This window comes from Urocitellus parryii, chromosome 10, assembly GCF_045843805.1.
Source record: "Urocitellus parryii isolate mUroPar1 chromosome 10, mUroPar1.hap1, whole genome shotgun sequence".
NCBI lineage: Eukaryota > Metazoa > Chordata > Mammalia > Rodentia > Sciuridae > Urocitellus > Urocitellus parryii.
The window spans coordinates 136254622-136272277 of NC_135540.1; the positions used below are offsets into that span (position 1 = coordinate 136254622).

The 17656-nt window shown below is 38.4% G+C and overlaps 1 protein-coding gene across 1 annotated transcript in view; it reads left to right on the top strand.

The window, feature by feature from the left end:
- Positions 1–17656, top strand: part of Bod1l1 (biorientation of chromosomes in cell division 1 like 1) — a 53010-nt gene that overhangs the window by 18601 nt on the left and 16753 nt on the right. Inside the window, exons 9-16 of the mRNA XM_026402895.2 lie at positions 384–456; positions 2260–8359; positions 10754–10818; positions 12460–12526; positions 13669–13712; positions 14975–15035; positions 16741–16787; positions 17422–17494. Of these exons, the coding sequence (XP_026258680.2) occupies positions 384–456; positions 2260–8359; positions 10754–10818; positions 12460–12526; positions 13669–13712; positions 14975–15035; positions 16741–16787; positions 17422–17494 (6530 nt within the window). The remainder of the gene's footprint in view (positions 1–383; positions 457–2259; positions 8360–10753; positions 10819–12459; positions 12527–13668; positions 13713–14974; positions 15036–16740; positions 16788–17421; positions 17495–17656) is intronic.

The window sequence follows — 17656 nt, forward strand, 5'->3', positions numbered from 1 at the left end:
CATCAATAATTTGCAAAACTCGTGAGTCAGCTGTCAGATTTATTACTATATCTCATTCTACTCATCTGAATGAAAAAGAATGCTTTGTTGACTCAAAAGTTGGTAAGACTTCCGAAATGTAAATGTGGCCTATACATTATTTCTCTTTATGCAACAAATCAGGAATTTTTGTTTTAGCTATACTTTTCTTTAGCACCAAGAGTAATTTCATGTCACATTTCAGATTGTGTTCTCTGTTGACTAAGAATAGGATTTAAATTAAAGTACAGCAAGTCCCATTTCTAGATCAAGTGTTTATAGTAAAGGAAAGCTTTTTTTCTTACCTTCCTGAGAAGTTTTGACCTTAGATTCAAAGTTAATGTTTGACTTTTCTTCCCCCTTAGGAATGTTGAAGAGAATTCCAAAAAGAAACAGCAGTCTGAAGAAGATTCCAAAGAAACCCTCAAAACAAATGAGGTGTGTCTTTATAAAACCCCATTTCAAGTGCTCTTTTGTTAGATGTAGATTATTTAGTCATTTGTAGTAAATATTTGACTGTAATTTGATATTTTCCATGTTAAATTTAAAAATCCCTCACATTAAGCAGTCTTGAACCCTCATTCTATTATGGCCTGAATCCTTCATTTTGGTGAGTTGATTTATATGAACTTATATATAAGTAATAGCTATTCTTCTTCCTTCCCCTCACTATTTCTTATATTGGCAATAACAAAATTGCCAGTAATAATAATGAGAAAGAATAAAGAGGGAAGATAACTAAAATAACAATCCATTTTACTCTTTCATTCCTTGATCACACGTACACATAATATTTTAGGGTAGAAGTAATCTGTTTTTCACATTTTAGTCATTTGATGTTACCTTGTAAACTTTGTAATTATTTAACATTGCATTGTGGTATAATAAATGGATCCATCATAATTTATTTAAGCATTTTTTATATTTGAGCACTTAGGTTGTATCTGAGATTTGATCATTTTAAGTAGTAAAATTATATTTAGTGAATACATTTCTTCCCCTTTTTGGATTATTTTCTCAGGACAAACTTTGGCTTTTGTTGATCTTCTTTACTCAGCCATTTTTACAGTTCTTTAGCTAAAACATCTTAACATTTCCGGGGGAGAAAACTAATAATTCAGTAATTATTTGTTCATAGACAATAAGTATTTTATATTTCTTTATCTAGAAATTAGAGGCATGTATAGAAGTACATCCTGATATTTTACTGGCATATCTTTAAGTGTTTAACTTTATTTTGTGTAATTTGGCGGGGGATTATAAAATTTCATTCACATTGTTTAAAGTTATTTATTGTACAGTCAGATCAATAACAGACTCCTGTTCTTAGGGTCTTCCTATGTCTTTGTCCATGAATTAGTTAAAGTACATAAACCTTTATGTTGAAACATGCAGAGTTGTCGTATTAAACTGACCCAGAGACACAAATGGCTTTCTGAAGACAGGGCTTTGGCCCCATTATTTGAACAAAAATAATTATAGCTGGTATTAAGCAGGTCTTTATTGAAGTGGGTTTGGTCAACATCTACTGATTAATATTAATAATCTACTCAGTGCCAAGACATGGAGTAGGAAGGAAGGTTTAGATGTTATTATCTTTTAGTATCTGCCCCTAAATACATAAACATACATATGTTTGGTATTATTGCTGAGTTAGCGTGTATATATGAAACTTCATAAGTAGAATATTGTACAAGTAATCTAAATTGAAGGGCTTTTCTCTAAATGATTTGGGTTTCTAAATATAAGAAACCTTTATTTCAGTGTAAAAGTGTTTAAAATATTTTCATCAGCATGCATTATATTTTTAGACTGAAAAGAAAATTGGAATATCATTCATTCAGTTCACATTTATTAATCACTATTGAGCATTAGTGAGTTCTAACAATTTAGAGTTGAAGAAGCCCTCCTAAGAGCATTGCAGATTTCAGGAGAAGTAACTAGTCTCTGCAAATCTGCCCACAGTACAGTAGAGAAGAGCAAGACTCAGCAAAACCAAATAAACTCACTGCTAGCACAAGTACTCATTGCGTCAGTGTCCAGTTATTGAGTCATGCTGAGCTTAAGCTTCCTGATGCATAAACGAGATTAATAATACCTACCATAGGCTGTTTCAAGGATTAAATGAGGTATCACATATGTGTCAGCACTCAACATATTAATATAGTGTGCTCAAATATTAAATTTGAGTCTAAAGATCGGTTGTGGTACTACTCACATTTTAACCTTTATTTCCTATAGCACTGTGAAAAGGAAAAGGCATCTTCTTCAAAGGAGCCGAAGCATGCTTATGCAAAAAGTGAACCAAGTAAACCTGCCCGAAGACTTTCAGAGTCTTTGCATTCAGCTGATGAAAACAAGAATGAATCTAAAATTGAAAGAGAACATAAAAGACGGACATCTACCCCTGTGGTAATGGAAGGAGCACCAGAAGAAACTGACACAAGAGATGGAAAAAGACAAGTAGAACGCTCAGAAATTGCCATGGAAGAATCCCAGAAACAGAAGAGCACACTTAAAAATGAAAAGCATTTGAAGAAAGATGATTCTGAAACACCACATTTGAAAAGTCTACCTAAGAAAGACATGAAATCCTCTAAGGAGAAGCCAGAAAAAGAGAAAACTCTGTCAGAAGAGAAGTCATCTACAAAACATAAATATAAAGGTGACAGTATGCATAAAACAAGTGATGAGACTGAACTTCACTCTTCGGAGAAAAGTTTAAAAGTAGAGGAAAATACTCAAAAGCAAAGTCAACAAATAAAGCTTTCTTCAGATGACAAAGCTGAACGAAAAAGTAAACATAGAAATGAAAGGAAATTATCAGTTTTAGGCAAAGATGGAAAGCCAGTTTCTGAATATATTATAAAAACAGATGAAAATGTACGGAAAGACAACAACAAAAAAGAGAGACACTTGTCCACCGAGAAAACTAAGGCAGAACACAAGTCAAGAAGATCAAGTGATTCTAAAATTCAGAAAGATTCTCTAGGTTCCAAGCAACATGGTATCACTTTACAGAGAAGAAGTGAAAGTTATTCAGAAGATAAGTGTGATACAGACACCACTAATTTAGATAGCAGTGTAAAACCAGAAGAGGTGGTTCACAAGGAGAGGCGAAGAACAAAGAATTTGTTGGAAGAAAAACTTGTGTTGAAGTCTAAATCAAAAGGTCAGGGCAAACAATTAAAAATTGCTGAAACAGAATTACAAGAAAACATCACAAAACAGATGACGACTCCAAAACCAGATAAAGAGAAGAACACAGAAGAAAATGACTCAGAAAAACAGCGTAAGTCTAAAGTTGAAGAAAAACCTGTAGAAGAAACTGGTGTTGAACCTGTATCAGAGAGTGCTGCTGCTTCAGCACATAGTTCACAAAGAGACCCTAGTCACCGAGCTAAGCTACCATTAGCAAAAGAGAAGCCTAAGGGGGAGAGGGACACAAGCTCCTCCAGACTTGACAGGAAGCTATCAGATGGGCACAAAAGCAAAAGCTTAAAGCATGGCAGCAAAGACATGAAAAAAAGAGAAGACAATAAATCAGATGACAAGGATGGTAAAGAAGTTGACAGTAATCATGAAAAGGCCAGGGGAAATGGTTCAGTCCTGGAAAAGAAATTGAGTAGAAGGTTGTGTGAAAATCGAAGAGGAAGCTTATCACAAGAAATGACTAAAGGAGAAGAAAAATCAGCAGCAAACACACTGGGCACTCCTAGTAGTTCCTCCCTTCAGAGACCAAAAAAATGTGGTGACACCACATCAATCCCTGAGCAAGAGCCAATGGAAATTGATTCTGAGGCAGTTGTTGAAAATGTATCAGAAGTGTCTAAAACCCAGGACAGCAGCAATAGTAGTTCCCAACAAGACATTGACTCTGAAAATGGTACAAAACAAAAAACAACTACCACGGTTCTAAAGGATGAGTTAAGAACTTCCATAGTAGATTCAAAGCCAGCAGGTACAGCCTGCAAATCAGGGCGTGGAACAGGAGTTACTAGCAATTCTGAAAAGCATGCTGACCATAAAAGCACATTGACTAAGAAAATGCATATCCAAAGTGCTATATCCAAACCGAATCCTGGGGAGAAAGAGCTTACTCGAGGAACTCACGAAGTGAATGTGGACTCCAAAACAAGTCAGAAAATGTTTCCTAGTGTTCCATCAGAAAATGAGAGGCCACAAAAGAATTTGAAAAGCACAGCCAGACCCACCGAAGAATGTGTTGCTCAAGGAGATGCTGTTTTTGAACATTCCACAGATTTAGACTCCTCATTATCTTCAAGTTCAATGACTGTCAAGCCTCAAAAAGAATCTCTTGTTCCAGCTGTAATTCCTGTAGTTGACAGAGCTGGTTTAGAAGGTAGCATAGCCAGCACTTCCCTTGTGGATCGCTCTGATATCCCTAACCAAAGTTTGACTATTAGAAAATCAGAAGCCCCCAGGGTAGGTAATAGCAAAGAAGGTGGTAAAAGTTCCACTGTAGATGTGGCCAGCAAAAGACACATCCCAGAAGGTTACCAGGCCACTTCGTTAGGCAGCAAACAAGGAAGAGTGAACACATCTCTTTCTAGCAAGTCATCAGACATGATTGTGGAAAATGAGAATCTCAGAAAAGAAAGTGGATTGATACACACAACCAAGCAAGAAAGTGATTTAAGTACACAGCCCAGTTTAAAGCAGGCAGACAGAACTACAGTAGAAAATGGCAAGAAGGATGGCATTGCTGTCAGTCTTGTGGCAGACATGAGTACAGGAAAAGATGCTAAAACTGTGGAACTTAAGCATAATAGAGTCCCAGATGAAATTAAAACTCTACCAGTTGATGTTGAAAGGAGTGAAATCAGTGAGGTAGACACCAGTGCTGGGGGCAATGCTGCATCATCTGTTTTACAGCAGAGAAATGGAAAACCTGAGAGTGTGGCAGCTAGGACTAGAGGAGCAGAAAGGGCTTCAGTTGCCACAAGTACTGAGGAGAAGGACAAAGGCTTTACCTTAAATCCAGTAAACGCTGGAGATGCCACCACCACTTCTTCAGAAACGGGAGAATGTAGGATGGCTTTTCCCTGCACCAGCATTGAGGCAGATGAAGGTTTCATAGTAGATGCAGACCCCAGAAACAATCCACTCCTGGGTCAAGTAGAAGCCAGTGAATGCACAGTTTTTGCTGCAGCTGAAGAGGGTGGGGGTGTTGTCACAGAAGGATTTGCGGCAAGTGAAACTTTTCTCACAAGTACTAAGGAAGGAGAAAGTGGAGAGTGTTCTGTGGCTGAATCAGAAGACAGGGCAGCAGGTCCTGTGACTGCTCATACAGTTCAAAGCGAAGTCAGCATGAACAGTGTTGTCACAGAGGAAAAAGATGATGCCGTAACCAGTGCAGGTTCCGAAGAAAAATGTGACGGTTCCTCAAGTAGAGACCCTGAAATAGTTGAAGGAACTGGTACTTTTATTAGTGAAATTGAAAGTGATGGAGCAGTTACAAGTGCCGGAACAGAAATAAGAATGGGATCTGTGAGCAGTGAAGAAATTGATGGGTCCCAGGGAAATAGGACAAGAATGGGTCCCAAGAAAGAAACAGAGGGCACCGTGACTTGTACAGGAGCAGAAGGCAGAAGTGACAACTTTGCTATCTGCTCAGTAACTGAGGCAGGGCCCCAGGAGGAGCGCATGGTTACAGGGGCAGATGTGGTCCTAGTAGATAATGACACACCCCCGGGAACAAGTGCCAACCAAGAAGGAGATGGTTCTGTGAATGATGGTGCTGAAGGTGAGAGTGCAGTTACCAGCACTGGCATAACTGAAGAAGATGGAGAAGGGCCAGCAAGCTGCATGGGCTCAGAAGATAGCAATGAAGGCTGTGCTATAAGTTCTGAAACAGAAGAAAATGGAGAGGGTGCAATGGATAGCACAGTAGCTAAAGAAGTCACTAATGTACCATTAGTTGCTACTGGTCCCTGTGATGATGAAGGCATTGTGACAAGCACAGGCGCAAAAGAGGAGGATGATGAGGGGGAAGGCATTGTGACGAGTACTGGAAGAGGAAATGAAATCGGACATGCTTCAACTTGCACGGGAATAGGAGAAGAAAGTGAAGGGGTCTTGATTTGTGAAAGTGCAGAAGGGGACAGTCAGATTGGTCCTACGGTAGAGCATGTGGACGCTGAGGCTGGGGCAGGCATCATGAATGCAAATGAAAGTAACGTTGATAGCATGAGTGGTGCTGAAAAGGAAATCAAAGACACAGAGATCTGCTCCAGTGCTAAAGGGATTGTAGAAAGCAGTGTGACCAGTGCAGTTGCTGGAAAGGGTCAAGTGGTGCCAGTTCCAGAAGGTTGTGAGGATCCCATGACTAGTGCAACTTCTGATCAAAGTGATAGTCAACTTACCCGGAAAGAAAAGGTTGAAGATATCAGTATTTCCACTGGCCTTGTGGGAGGCAGTCGTGATATTCTTATATCTGGGGTAGTCCCAGAATGTGAAGTTGAGCATACATCACCAAGTGAGAAAGAAGATGAGGGCATCATCACCTCTGTAGAAAATGAAGAATGTAATGGCCTCATGGCTAGTACAGCTGGTGACCATATTTCCAACCAAGGTAGTTTAGCTGGGGGTAAAAGTCCAGGCAAAGGCTTAATGATTTCCACCAGTACAACAAATGATTACACTCCTCAAGTGAGCACAATTGTAGACATGGGAGAAGGGCATTCAAGTGCCCTGAAAACTGAGGAAAATTTGGAAGGCACCAGAGTAAACTTGGAAGAATTTGAGGCCCCCATGCCCAGTGCAGTTTCTGGTGATGAGAGCCAACTCACAGCTAGGAATTGTGAAGAGAAAGATGAGTGTGCCATGATTTCTACAAGTATAAGGGAAGAGTTTGAAATGTCTATTTCTAGTGCAACCACCATCAAATGTGCAGAAAGTCAGCAGCCGGTTGCAGTAGTTGAAGAGGGAGCTAAAGGTCCAGTGTTGGTAAGCACTGAGGACTTTGAGTTTCCTATGCCCAGTGCTCCCACGGAAGTTGAATGTCCTCTTGCCTCAACCAGCAAGGAAGACAAAGATGAATGTGCTCTCATTTCCACCAGCATAGCAGAAGAATGTGAGGCCTCTATTTCTGGTGTAAGTGAAAATGCACGATCTGTTACAGATGGGAGTGCTGTTATCTCAACAAGCTCTGTGGAAGACTGTGAAGGCCCAGTGTCGAGTGCCATCCCTCAGGAGAAAATCCGCCCCTTGATCACACCAGTGGAAGAGTCAAGTGATACTGCCATGATTTCCACAAGCACTTCTGAAGGGTGGGAGGCAGTCATGATTGGTGCTGTCCCCCCAGATGAAGACCAGGCCACCATTGCAAGAGTGGAAGACTCAGGTGATGCTGCTATCATCTCCACCAGCACAGCGGAGTGTGTGCTGATGGTCACCAGCCTAGACAGACCCAAGGAGAGTCAGCTGGCTGCAGGCAAACCAGAAGGTAATGATGACCTGCCAGCTACAAAGGTAAGCAGGGGTGAGATCCCCATGCCAAGCCTCATTGCTGAGAATAACTGTCAGTGTCCTGGGCCATTCACAGGAGGCAAAGAAGCTGGCCCGCTATTGGCAGTGAGCACCCAGGAAGGGCACAATGGGCTGTCAATCTGTGAGCCTGCCAAGGAGCAAGACCAGCCAAAGGCTATGGCTACAGAAGAGGAAGACAGACTTCACAAGGACTGCCCTGTTCAGGGCTCATTTTCAGCAAAAGGACAAAATGAGAGTACTTTGCACCTCATAAATGTAGAAGAGAAGAAGGTATTGTTGAGCTCCATTCAGAGAGAAGACAGAAGCCCAGAGACAGAGACAGTGGGAGGCAGTAGCACTGCCAGCTGTTCTCCAGCAGAAAGGGGTGTGGAGAAAAGCGCCAATTCCTCCATCCATCTGAGAGGACCACAGCAGACGGCTGGAGACATCTCTATCAGTATTTGCTCTTTGTCAGCAGTAAATACCGGTGCTAAAAAAGCTGATGACATGCTACCTGTCAAAGACACTGCCCCAGAGTATTCTTCTGATCCTCCCGACCAACAGGGGAGGAAGGACAACTTGAAAACTACCACCACTAAATGTATTACTGACCTAGGGTCAAAAATTGCTTCCTCCCACTCAGTGAGCCTTCCAGCTGCCTGGCACGTAGCTCAGTCATCAGCTCCAACATGTGAGAAGGACTTGACCACAAAGAGTGATCGTAACAGCAAGCGAGCTGTGGAAGCTTCTGCTGAGAAAACAGGACGTGGTAATGGCACACGGAGGTCATTGCAAGGGGAAGGAAACTTCGAGGACACTGTTTCTGTTGAACCCAATGTGTGTGACATAGGTGAGAATCTGTTTGTAATTGCATATTTTAGTATTTTACAAAGATGGTTGTATAACAGTTCACTTAAATCAGTTTTCCAAAAGATAGTTTTGGTTCCATTCCAAAAGAAGGATAATTCAATATATTTTTTCCTCATGTGAGAATGTTGCTAAATAATTCTCAGACCTGAAGGTTGAGCTTCTCTAAAAATATACTCAGGTTTAAAATTTTAAAACCATAGACCGACACCTCATGTTATCAGGAGAGAAGAGGCAGGAGGCTGAAGTATAGGAAGTCAGTTAACTATGTTCTTTGCGTGATGACTGTTGCAAGTTGCTAATCCTCCATATCCGGATTTCTTTTTTGTTGTCATTTTTATTTGGCAGTATTGGGGATTGAACTCATTCATGCTAGTAAAATGTTCTGCCACTGAGTAATACACCTTCAGCTCCCTATCTTCAGGTTTCTTGTCAATCAAAATGAAGAATGCCTTACCAGATCCCTCTGAGGTCCATATGTTTTTACCACCCCCATTTTACAAATGAAGAAATATGGTCAGAGATTTAAACAATTTGTATGGCACTTGGGGGTCCCTTAGGAAAAAAAAAATGTGAACTTCTGAGCCTTTCTGTTGTGTAAAATGGAAATAGAAACAGTTATAATCTATAACAGTAATTATAGGTTTTGTAGTATGATTCAGTTATTGCCTACTCCTAATTAAGGGAGCATTTGTTTTTGGAAAGCCTGGGGAATGGAACCCCAGGCTTTGCATATACCAGACAAGCACTCTTCCACCCAGCCCCTGTTATTTTTTAACTAAGTTTGCTTTTCAAGTTTGTTTAGAATATGTTTGAAAGAGAAAGGAAACATGTTCCCTCTTGACAGATTTCAGAGAATGATGGTCTTGTAGAAATAGTTGATAACTTTCAGAGGTAATTTCTATGACATTCATCATACTATCCAGTTTCAGATACTTTATACAAAATACTACTTTCTAGGTTCTGGGCGTGCAAAGATAAATAGAGAATCTGGGAAGACAGCTACAAATTCAGCCATATATTATTACCAAGTTGGCAGTGACACTGAGGTGACAAGTACATAGAATACGGTGAAGTTCTGAGAACTCAAAGAAAGCACATGGGCTAGACTTGAAGGCTCAGGGCATACTGACTTCTTTTCCACTCAGGCTGTATAAATTGTAGCATCCTAGACTTTTAAACTGGAACCAACCTTAGCTATCATCTAATGTAACCTCAGGAAACTGAGACCAGTAGGTTTAGTCCTATTCATTATAAGGACTCAGACAGGCGATATTAAGGGCTGAAATAAGTAACTTTAAAATTTTTCATTGAATTTAGCTTGGAGAAAATTAAATACTCTGGAAGTTTTTGACTCAGTCACTGCTAGTCTGTTGTTCTGTCCTCCCCTCCCCCCACCCCCGAAGAGAAAAAGTAGAAGCACTTTTAGCAAGAAAAAGTCTGCAAACTCTTAGAGAAAGGTTTCTCTGGCAGTTTATGTGTGAGGCCGGAGAAGGAAACTGAAGAAACCACAGGCACAGAAGGACAGGGACAGAAAAGAAAGAGGCAAGACCCAGAGTCAAATTGAGTTTCCACCTGAGAAATTTTTCCTTGTTTTTTGTCTGCCTTGCAGGGTTTTGTTTTGTTTTGTTTTTTAATGTTTTTATTAGTGCATTATATTTATACATGATAGCGGGGTTCATTTGGACTTAATCATACATGCATGGAATGAAATTTACTTCGTTCACTAGCACTTCCTCTTTCTGTCCCTCTCTCAGCTCTTCTCATTCCCCTTCCTCTATTCCACTGGTCTTTGTTTTTTGTTTTTTAATTGGTGCTTTATAGATAAACATAAAAGTGGAATTCACTGTGATATATTCATATATGGACATATCAAAATTTAGTAAGTTTTATCTCACAGTTTCTCCCATTTACCATCCTGTCTCTGTCTCCCCCTAATCCCCTCAGTTTTTTAACTTTACCATCAGTTTTGCTGTGTCAGCATGATACAAGTAAAGTGAATCTATTCATAAATCCTACCTTCTTTATTGAGAAGTTTATAACGTGTGTGTGTCTGTGTGTGTGTAGAACAAACAATAAAGATGACTGCATAAAAGTACTGGGAAATGAGATGTCTCCCCAAATAATATTTTTCATTTTTTCTGAGCAGCCATCTTACCATACAAGCAGGAAAGCTTTACTACTTCAAAATGAATAAATGATCCTGCCTTTCATCCAGATCCTTTTCATTCAACATATTCTTTTCTATTGCTTTGTACTTACTATAAAATAAACCAGCAAAGGAAGGTCTGCCAGATAACATTGTTGTTTGTTTTTTATTTAGAATGTATTTTGCAATCAAATTCTTAAATTATTTTAATGGTTTGGATTTCATTAGATAATGAAGAGTCTCCACCAAAAGTTTTGGGAGGATCAGAACTGGCAACCAACTTGAAAACTGAGGTATGGCTGATAATTTGATTATCTTGAGCTGTTAGTGGTTATGTGCCATTTCGTCATATATTCATCCATGTGTGTGTATACATGTGTATACATACACATACATATCAAATATATACATGCCTAAGCAGCATATTGCTCCTATTCTTCCTGTATTTCTGACACTGAGTACCATTATTGCCATATCCTATGGGGAAGGATGGCAAAGAATCTCAATAAATATTACCATCATTAAGTCCATTTTCTCAAGCTTGAAACCCAGGAAGGAGTCAGTTTCAGTTTCTCTCTGTCAACCACGTTTACTCCATTGCCAATTCTTACAAGTTCCATTTCCAAATAGAACATGAACCATCTATTTTTATTTCTATAGCTATTGCCTTCATCTGAGCCACTGCCTCAGTAGCCACACATTATGCTTCTACTCTAGCCCCTCCTCCAATCTGTAATTCATGCAGACCCAAATTTAAAACTTAAAGAGTTAGCTACTGGGATTTGAACCCAGGGTGCTCTACAACTGAGCTACACCCTAGCCCTTTTTATTTTTTATTTTGAGACAAGGTCTCCCACGTTGCCAGGGGTAGTCTCTACCTTGAGATCTTCCTGCCTCAGCCTCATGAGTAGCTGGGATTAAAGATATACATCACTATTTCCTGCAATGTGGGTTGTCTTAAAAAACAAATTATTCGGGTGCCGTGGCACATGCCTATAATCTCAGCGGCTTGGGAGGCTGAGACAGGTGGATTGCGAGTTCAAAACCAGCCTCAGCAAAAGCAAAGTACTAAGCAACTCAGTGAGACCCTGCCCCTAAATATAAAATACAGAATAGGGCTGGGGATATGGCTCAGTGGTTGAATGCCTCTGAGTTCAATCCCTGGTACCAAAAAAGAAAAGAAAAAACAAAAAATTAAATCCTATCGTTACTCTGCTTAAAATCCAGTGGCTTCACATCACACTTAGAACAAAATCTTTTTTCTTTTTTTCCCTAATTGTGGCCTGGATACCTTATACAATTTAGTCTCCATGCCCCATTCCAGTCTGATTCTGTGGCACCCTCCAACTCTATGACAAGATAACAGTGAATGTAGGGGTTACCAGGGCAGAGGGAACATAACCTACCCAAAAGAAACAGTGGGCCAGAGACAGAAGGGCTTACAAGAAGACATTTGAGTGGGAACTCTGAGAGTATAGTACATGCTCACCATAAGAGAAAGCAAAGGAAGAGCCTTCCAGGCAAAGGGAGTTTATGTTCTAGATTCAGAGGGGGAGCCTGTGGCCTCCCAGGCTCTCAGTGGCTTGGGGTGAGCTGTGGAGAGGTATAAACCTGATCAGGAAGGCTGAGTGTTATGCTATGTTGGAGTTTTACTTTTAAAGCAGTAGGAAAACCATCGATGGGTGAAAAATAAGATTAGATTGATTTTTCTTTCTTGCTTTGTTTGTAAAGGCTGATATATTCATTTTTCAGTTTTATATGAACTTGAAAGTGGGTTTTTATATTGTTTAAAGATTCTGGGGTTTTGTTTTTTTTTGTTTTGTTTTGTTTTGTTTTTGTTTTTTGTTTTTTATCTAATTCACTTGAGGCAAGTTTTACCTCCTTGTTGTAAAAACCTCAGTTAACTTATTTTTATGGTGCTTTGGATTTTTTAGACATTTGTGCCTTCAGGGAAAAAGAAACATCAGGACATTCTGGCACCACCAGGAACTGTGTGTGGGGGTAAGCTCCTTTTAGCAGTTGTTCATATTGACTTTTCCTTACATATGTTTTTACTTTCATTGCATCTTAAAATCAATAGCTGATTCATAGTAAAACTGTGACAGGCTATGTGAATTTGCTTATCATTTTTTAAAACTGTCTAGAGGGAATCTTTACTCCCCTACCCCCTGCTTCAGTACTGGGACTTGAACCAGTGGTGCTTTACCACTAAGGCACATCCCTAACCCTTTTTATTTTTCATTTTGAGATAGGATCTTGCTAAGCTGCCAAAGCTGGCTTTAAACTTGTTGATTCTACTTCCTCTTCCTCCTGAGTACCTGGTTGTATAGGCATGTGCCATCACACCAGGTCTTACTATTTCACTTTTAATATATGCTTTTGTTTTTCTTTAGATATCAATCAGTTTTATTTGAAGTAATTGCTTATATCTCATGTCTCCAAATAATGGTGACATCAGTCAGTCCTGGAAGACCACATGAAGACTTGGTATATCATTAATGCTGAAGATGTCTAATCCAAAATTTGGACAGACACATTATTTAAAATGTATATAGGTGTTTCATAGTTCAGATAATTAACATCTCTTATTAATCATCGAGAAGATAACATTTTTGAATTCTGAAATCCTTTGTTCCCACAGTTATATTTCTGACTGCTTTTCTGTGTTTAGTTACAATTCAATAAGAGATGTATTTACGTAAAAGGAAGTTGTTTAAAAGAAAAATGTGTGTTCTGTCATTGTTGAGTAGAAACAGCAGACCTTATACTTCAAATCTCCAAATATAAACAGACCATTGCCATTTGAAGGGATAGGATCTAACTTGTCACTTGATGCCATTATTTTTAAATGAACCAGTGTTATTCTGCAGCTTAACAGTTGCATTAAGTCTCCACCTTTTTCCTAAGTTTCAGATCACCAAGATAGTTAAATCACTGTAGTGACTTAAAGGACCATTGCCATCATTACAAAAAGGCAGGCAACATTAATTTCCATTGTTTTTCTAGTACTAGAAAATAATTTATCAAAGTTTTATAATTCATGAAGGCCATTTTACGATCTTAATTACCCTGAAAATCTTTAAATTTGTTTCTCTGTAATTCAGAAACTATTTTTCTTATGTCTCATTTTTGGTTTTGAACAGCTGAACTACCGAAGGAGCCTTCATTGATGAATGAATCCCTAAATGTAAGTAACTAATGGTTTTGATTTTAATGGTGGTAGTTATTCCATTTTGTTTGAGAGTGAGGAACAGATACCAAGTGGAGGGGTTGTCTGTGCATTTTTTGAGGACTTAGGAGGCCATTTGGTAACATGCTTACCACTAAAGTTCAACCTACTGACAGCTGCTTTTTACTTTCTTTTCCCTGTTCACCTATAGCCACTGATAAAGAAATCTGAACTTACTGGTTTTTAAAATTATAGTGGAATGAAAATTGTATCGCAATGTCTTAATTCATCCTGGTGCTATAGACAAACAGTTTTTAGTTTGAGAATTAAAGTTCACTTTATGATTTTAGAAAGCTTGTCTGAAGGTACTAAACCATAATTGCCATATATACATATTTTTTCCCAGATGTGCTCCTAATCCCCTTTCATTCTTAAAAGAGTGTTATTTGTTGTTTTCATTTTTTGCCTTAACATATTTATAGAAAACCTTATTATCATTCCAGAGGTGAGCATTTTCTAAAACACTAGTAAATTGTTGATAGCCACCTTCTTCCCAAGGCTCTTAGCGGAGCTGGGAGAGCTTTACTTACCGTCAGTCCTCATAGGATCATAACATGTTCCTGTTCTGTGACTGAACATTCGGACGCAGTGTGCTGAAAAGGAAAGGAAGGGCAGACAGAAAAGCCCCACTTAGCACACTTCAGGTTTGCCCTCCAAGAGTTACAGAGATTCTAAATGAGGCTGAAACCCACAGAACTCACCAGTGTGTGCTCCCTCCTGTGTCGTCCATCCCCCATGACCTAGCAACCATTCTGTCCCCAGGTGAGCAAAACTTCTACACAGGCACAAAGTTCTGTAGCTACAACTTGGAATATTGTAGGATATTTTGAGACCTTCCTCTCAGTTTAAAATAAATAAAGTGGTATTGGCATGATTTACCTAGACAAATAATTATGACAAAATCCTTCAGAGTTTTTAAATAAAGAAAAAAAGAATACCTTGAGAGTTCTTTGGAAGAGAAGGGAATTCAGAAAATGTTTTATTTTTTACTCTTTTGCCAAAGCCATTTTAAGGATAGGAGAATAAACACTGAGAGATGAGAGCTTTTAAATTGAAACAGTTTAGGAATAAATTAAAAAGAACATATACTCCAGTTCCTTTTGTTGTTTGCACAAACAGCCAGATTATTTAAATATCCCCCACACCCACCTTTTTTTTTTTCTTGTTTTTAAGCTTTTACTGAGACTATCCATAAGTAACCATTTATATTGTATATTTAGGTTGAAAATTCAGGATCAAGAGCAAATGAAGAAGTTCAAAATGAATCCTACATAAAAGCAGGTGAGTTCATGAATTTCACAGTTGTCATCCCAACCCCTCCCTTACCCTGAGTACTAAGGATTGAACCCACTGAGCTACATATCCGGCCCTCCTTTTTGGCGGGGCGGGGGGAGGGGCGGGGGGGGGGGGGACAGGGTCTTGTTGAATTGCTCAAGCTGACCTCAAACTTAAAAATCCTCCTGCCTCTGCCTCCTGTAGTTGTGATTATAGACATATGCCATTATATCCAGCTTATCGTAGTCATTTTCAAATTAATTATATTTACCAGTTTTTGAGAGCCTTCTATGTGACAGGCTCTGTAATAGTTACTTCACTAATTTTCTCACTGAAATTTATAATCATTTGAAGTGAATGTTAAGCATTGCATATATCATTGAGTAAACTAAGGCTTGTTGACTTGTTCAAAGCCACACAGCTTAGAAGTGTGGTATCTTGCCTTAAATAGCTACTTGAATTTTGCCAGTAATCTCACAATGGACTCAAGGTACAAAATGCATAGTCCCCTCTGGTTGTACCATAGAAATCTAGAAGTTTTGTGCTATATAATCAACAGAACATTTGTTAACTTCTAACAGGTAGTCTCAAATGTAGTAGCCGATCAAGGACATCACATTTATGTGGATCTTCTCCCAGAGGTCTCATTGCAGACAATGTGTAGAGGCCCCAACTCTAGAGAGATCATTTTCTTCTCAACCACAAGATAGGATTTTATTAGTTCTCTATTCTGAGAATGGGGAACAAGGAAGGGTCTGTTCATCATACACAAATTTTATAGCATATCATTTAAAACAAAAATAATGCAGTGATAGTTATAAGCACCTTTATGTCCAGAGCCTAGTTTAATCAATGTTAACATTTAGCATATTTGATTTCCACATCTCTTAAAAATGTTACAAATGTAGTAAAATCCCCTTACCACCCCCTTCCCAGTTACAGTGTCTTTCCCTGTTATCCCACTCTAACAGGAAGCACTATTTGCATTTAAAGAATTTCTAGTTTCATAAACAATACGCAGCATATGTTGCCTTGTTTAGTTGAATGGTAACATATTATATAAACCATCTCCATGTTATTTACTCACTTGGCAATATGTTCTGAGATTTTTTTCCTGTTTACTTGTGTAACACTAGTTATTTTAATTGCTAGTTACTATTCCATTGTGGGTAGCATATGCCGTTGTTATTTATTGCTTCTTTTGCTGGTAGCATTTAGTTTCTCTGTTATTTTTCTAAATATAGAGAGTGCTGCTTTGCTTACTGTTGGGCCTGATCCCCAGAATATATGCAGTGCACCTCTGTCTCTAGCATGGTACTATTCTCTTATAGGCAGCTCTCTAGTGTACTGAGTATGCTAAATTGTGTCCAGGTTGTGTACTGATATTATGCTGCTGCAACACAAACTGAAAGGAAAAGGCCTTGACATTGACTATGTTAAAATTCAGTTTTGTGACCCTGGACATGTTACTTCCCTCCTTGAGCCCAGTTTACTGATGTCTAACAATGGCAGAAACTGGAACTTAACCTGACAGCATCAAAAATTATATGTGAACTATAGCAGTGCTACATAACATTACTGTTACTCTGTAAAATTTCCAAGTCAGTTTTTTCCCCACCCTATCCCCCACATATACCCCTAAAATAAGTGTTAGAATGAAAAATATATAAGAATTTAACATATTTTCTTCATTGTTGTATTTATCACTCAGGGATATCCAGTGGCGGGAAAGATAACACAGAAGCAAACTCTAAAGAGGTATGTTTTCATAATAAACTCAAGCATCTCATGTTTTAAATGTAATATTTTCATCTGTACACAAAGAAAAGTGTTAGAAAGGTTTTAATTATTTATAATATTAAATGGATGTAATACAAGTTCTGCATATCACTTGTATCTGTGTGCTGTTAAAATGTTTAGGTAATTTCACAGGTCTCAGGATTATTTGGACACATCCATGTTATATAGTCAAAATCTGTCTTCATATGCTGTCTTTCATCAACCACAAGAAGCCCATTTTTAATGGGCCACTGAGAAAGTAGGAAAACTGTCAATTAAATTATGATCTTCCATTGATGTAAGAGATAGCTTATCTTCATAAATGATAAAATAAGAAAATTTTAAAAATTTATTTTAGAATTGTTGAAATGTAGTATGTTACCACAGCCATATTTGAATGTTCTATATGGATTTACATTCAAAACCAGAAAGACTGAAGATTAGAAAATTAGTGTAATTCAAGTCTAGATGCCAAAAATGTTATTTGAGGTTCTTTTCTTAATATTAATATAGAAATTTATTCCAAAGGATAGAAAGGTAATATTATATGTCCCCATGTCAGTTGATTTGGTCAAGATGCTATTGCCTTTAATATAATCATTCTTAATTCCAGGTCGAAGAGGAAGAAAGGCATATTCCTAAAAGAAAAAGAAAGAAGCATTATGCTTCCTCAGAAGATGAACTGGGTATTTAGAATATATATACATATATATATATATATATATATATTCCTCTTTTAGACATCTTTTAAAAAAATCACATTATTTGGCAGTCAAAAGAGTAGGCCAATAACAGAATCCTTGAGGGTATCAGCTATTTACTTCACAACTCTGGAGGCTAATGGTGTC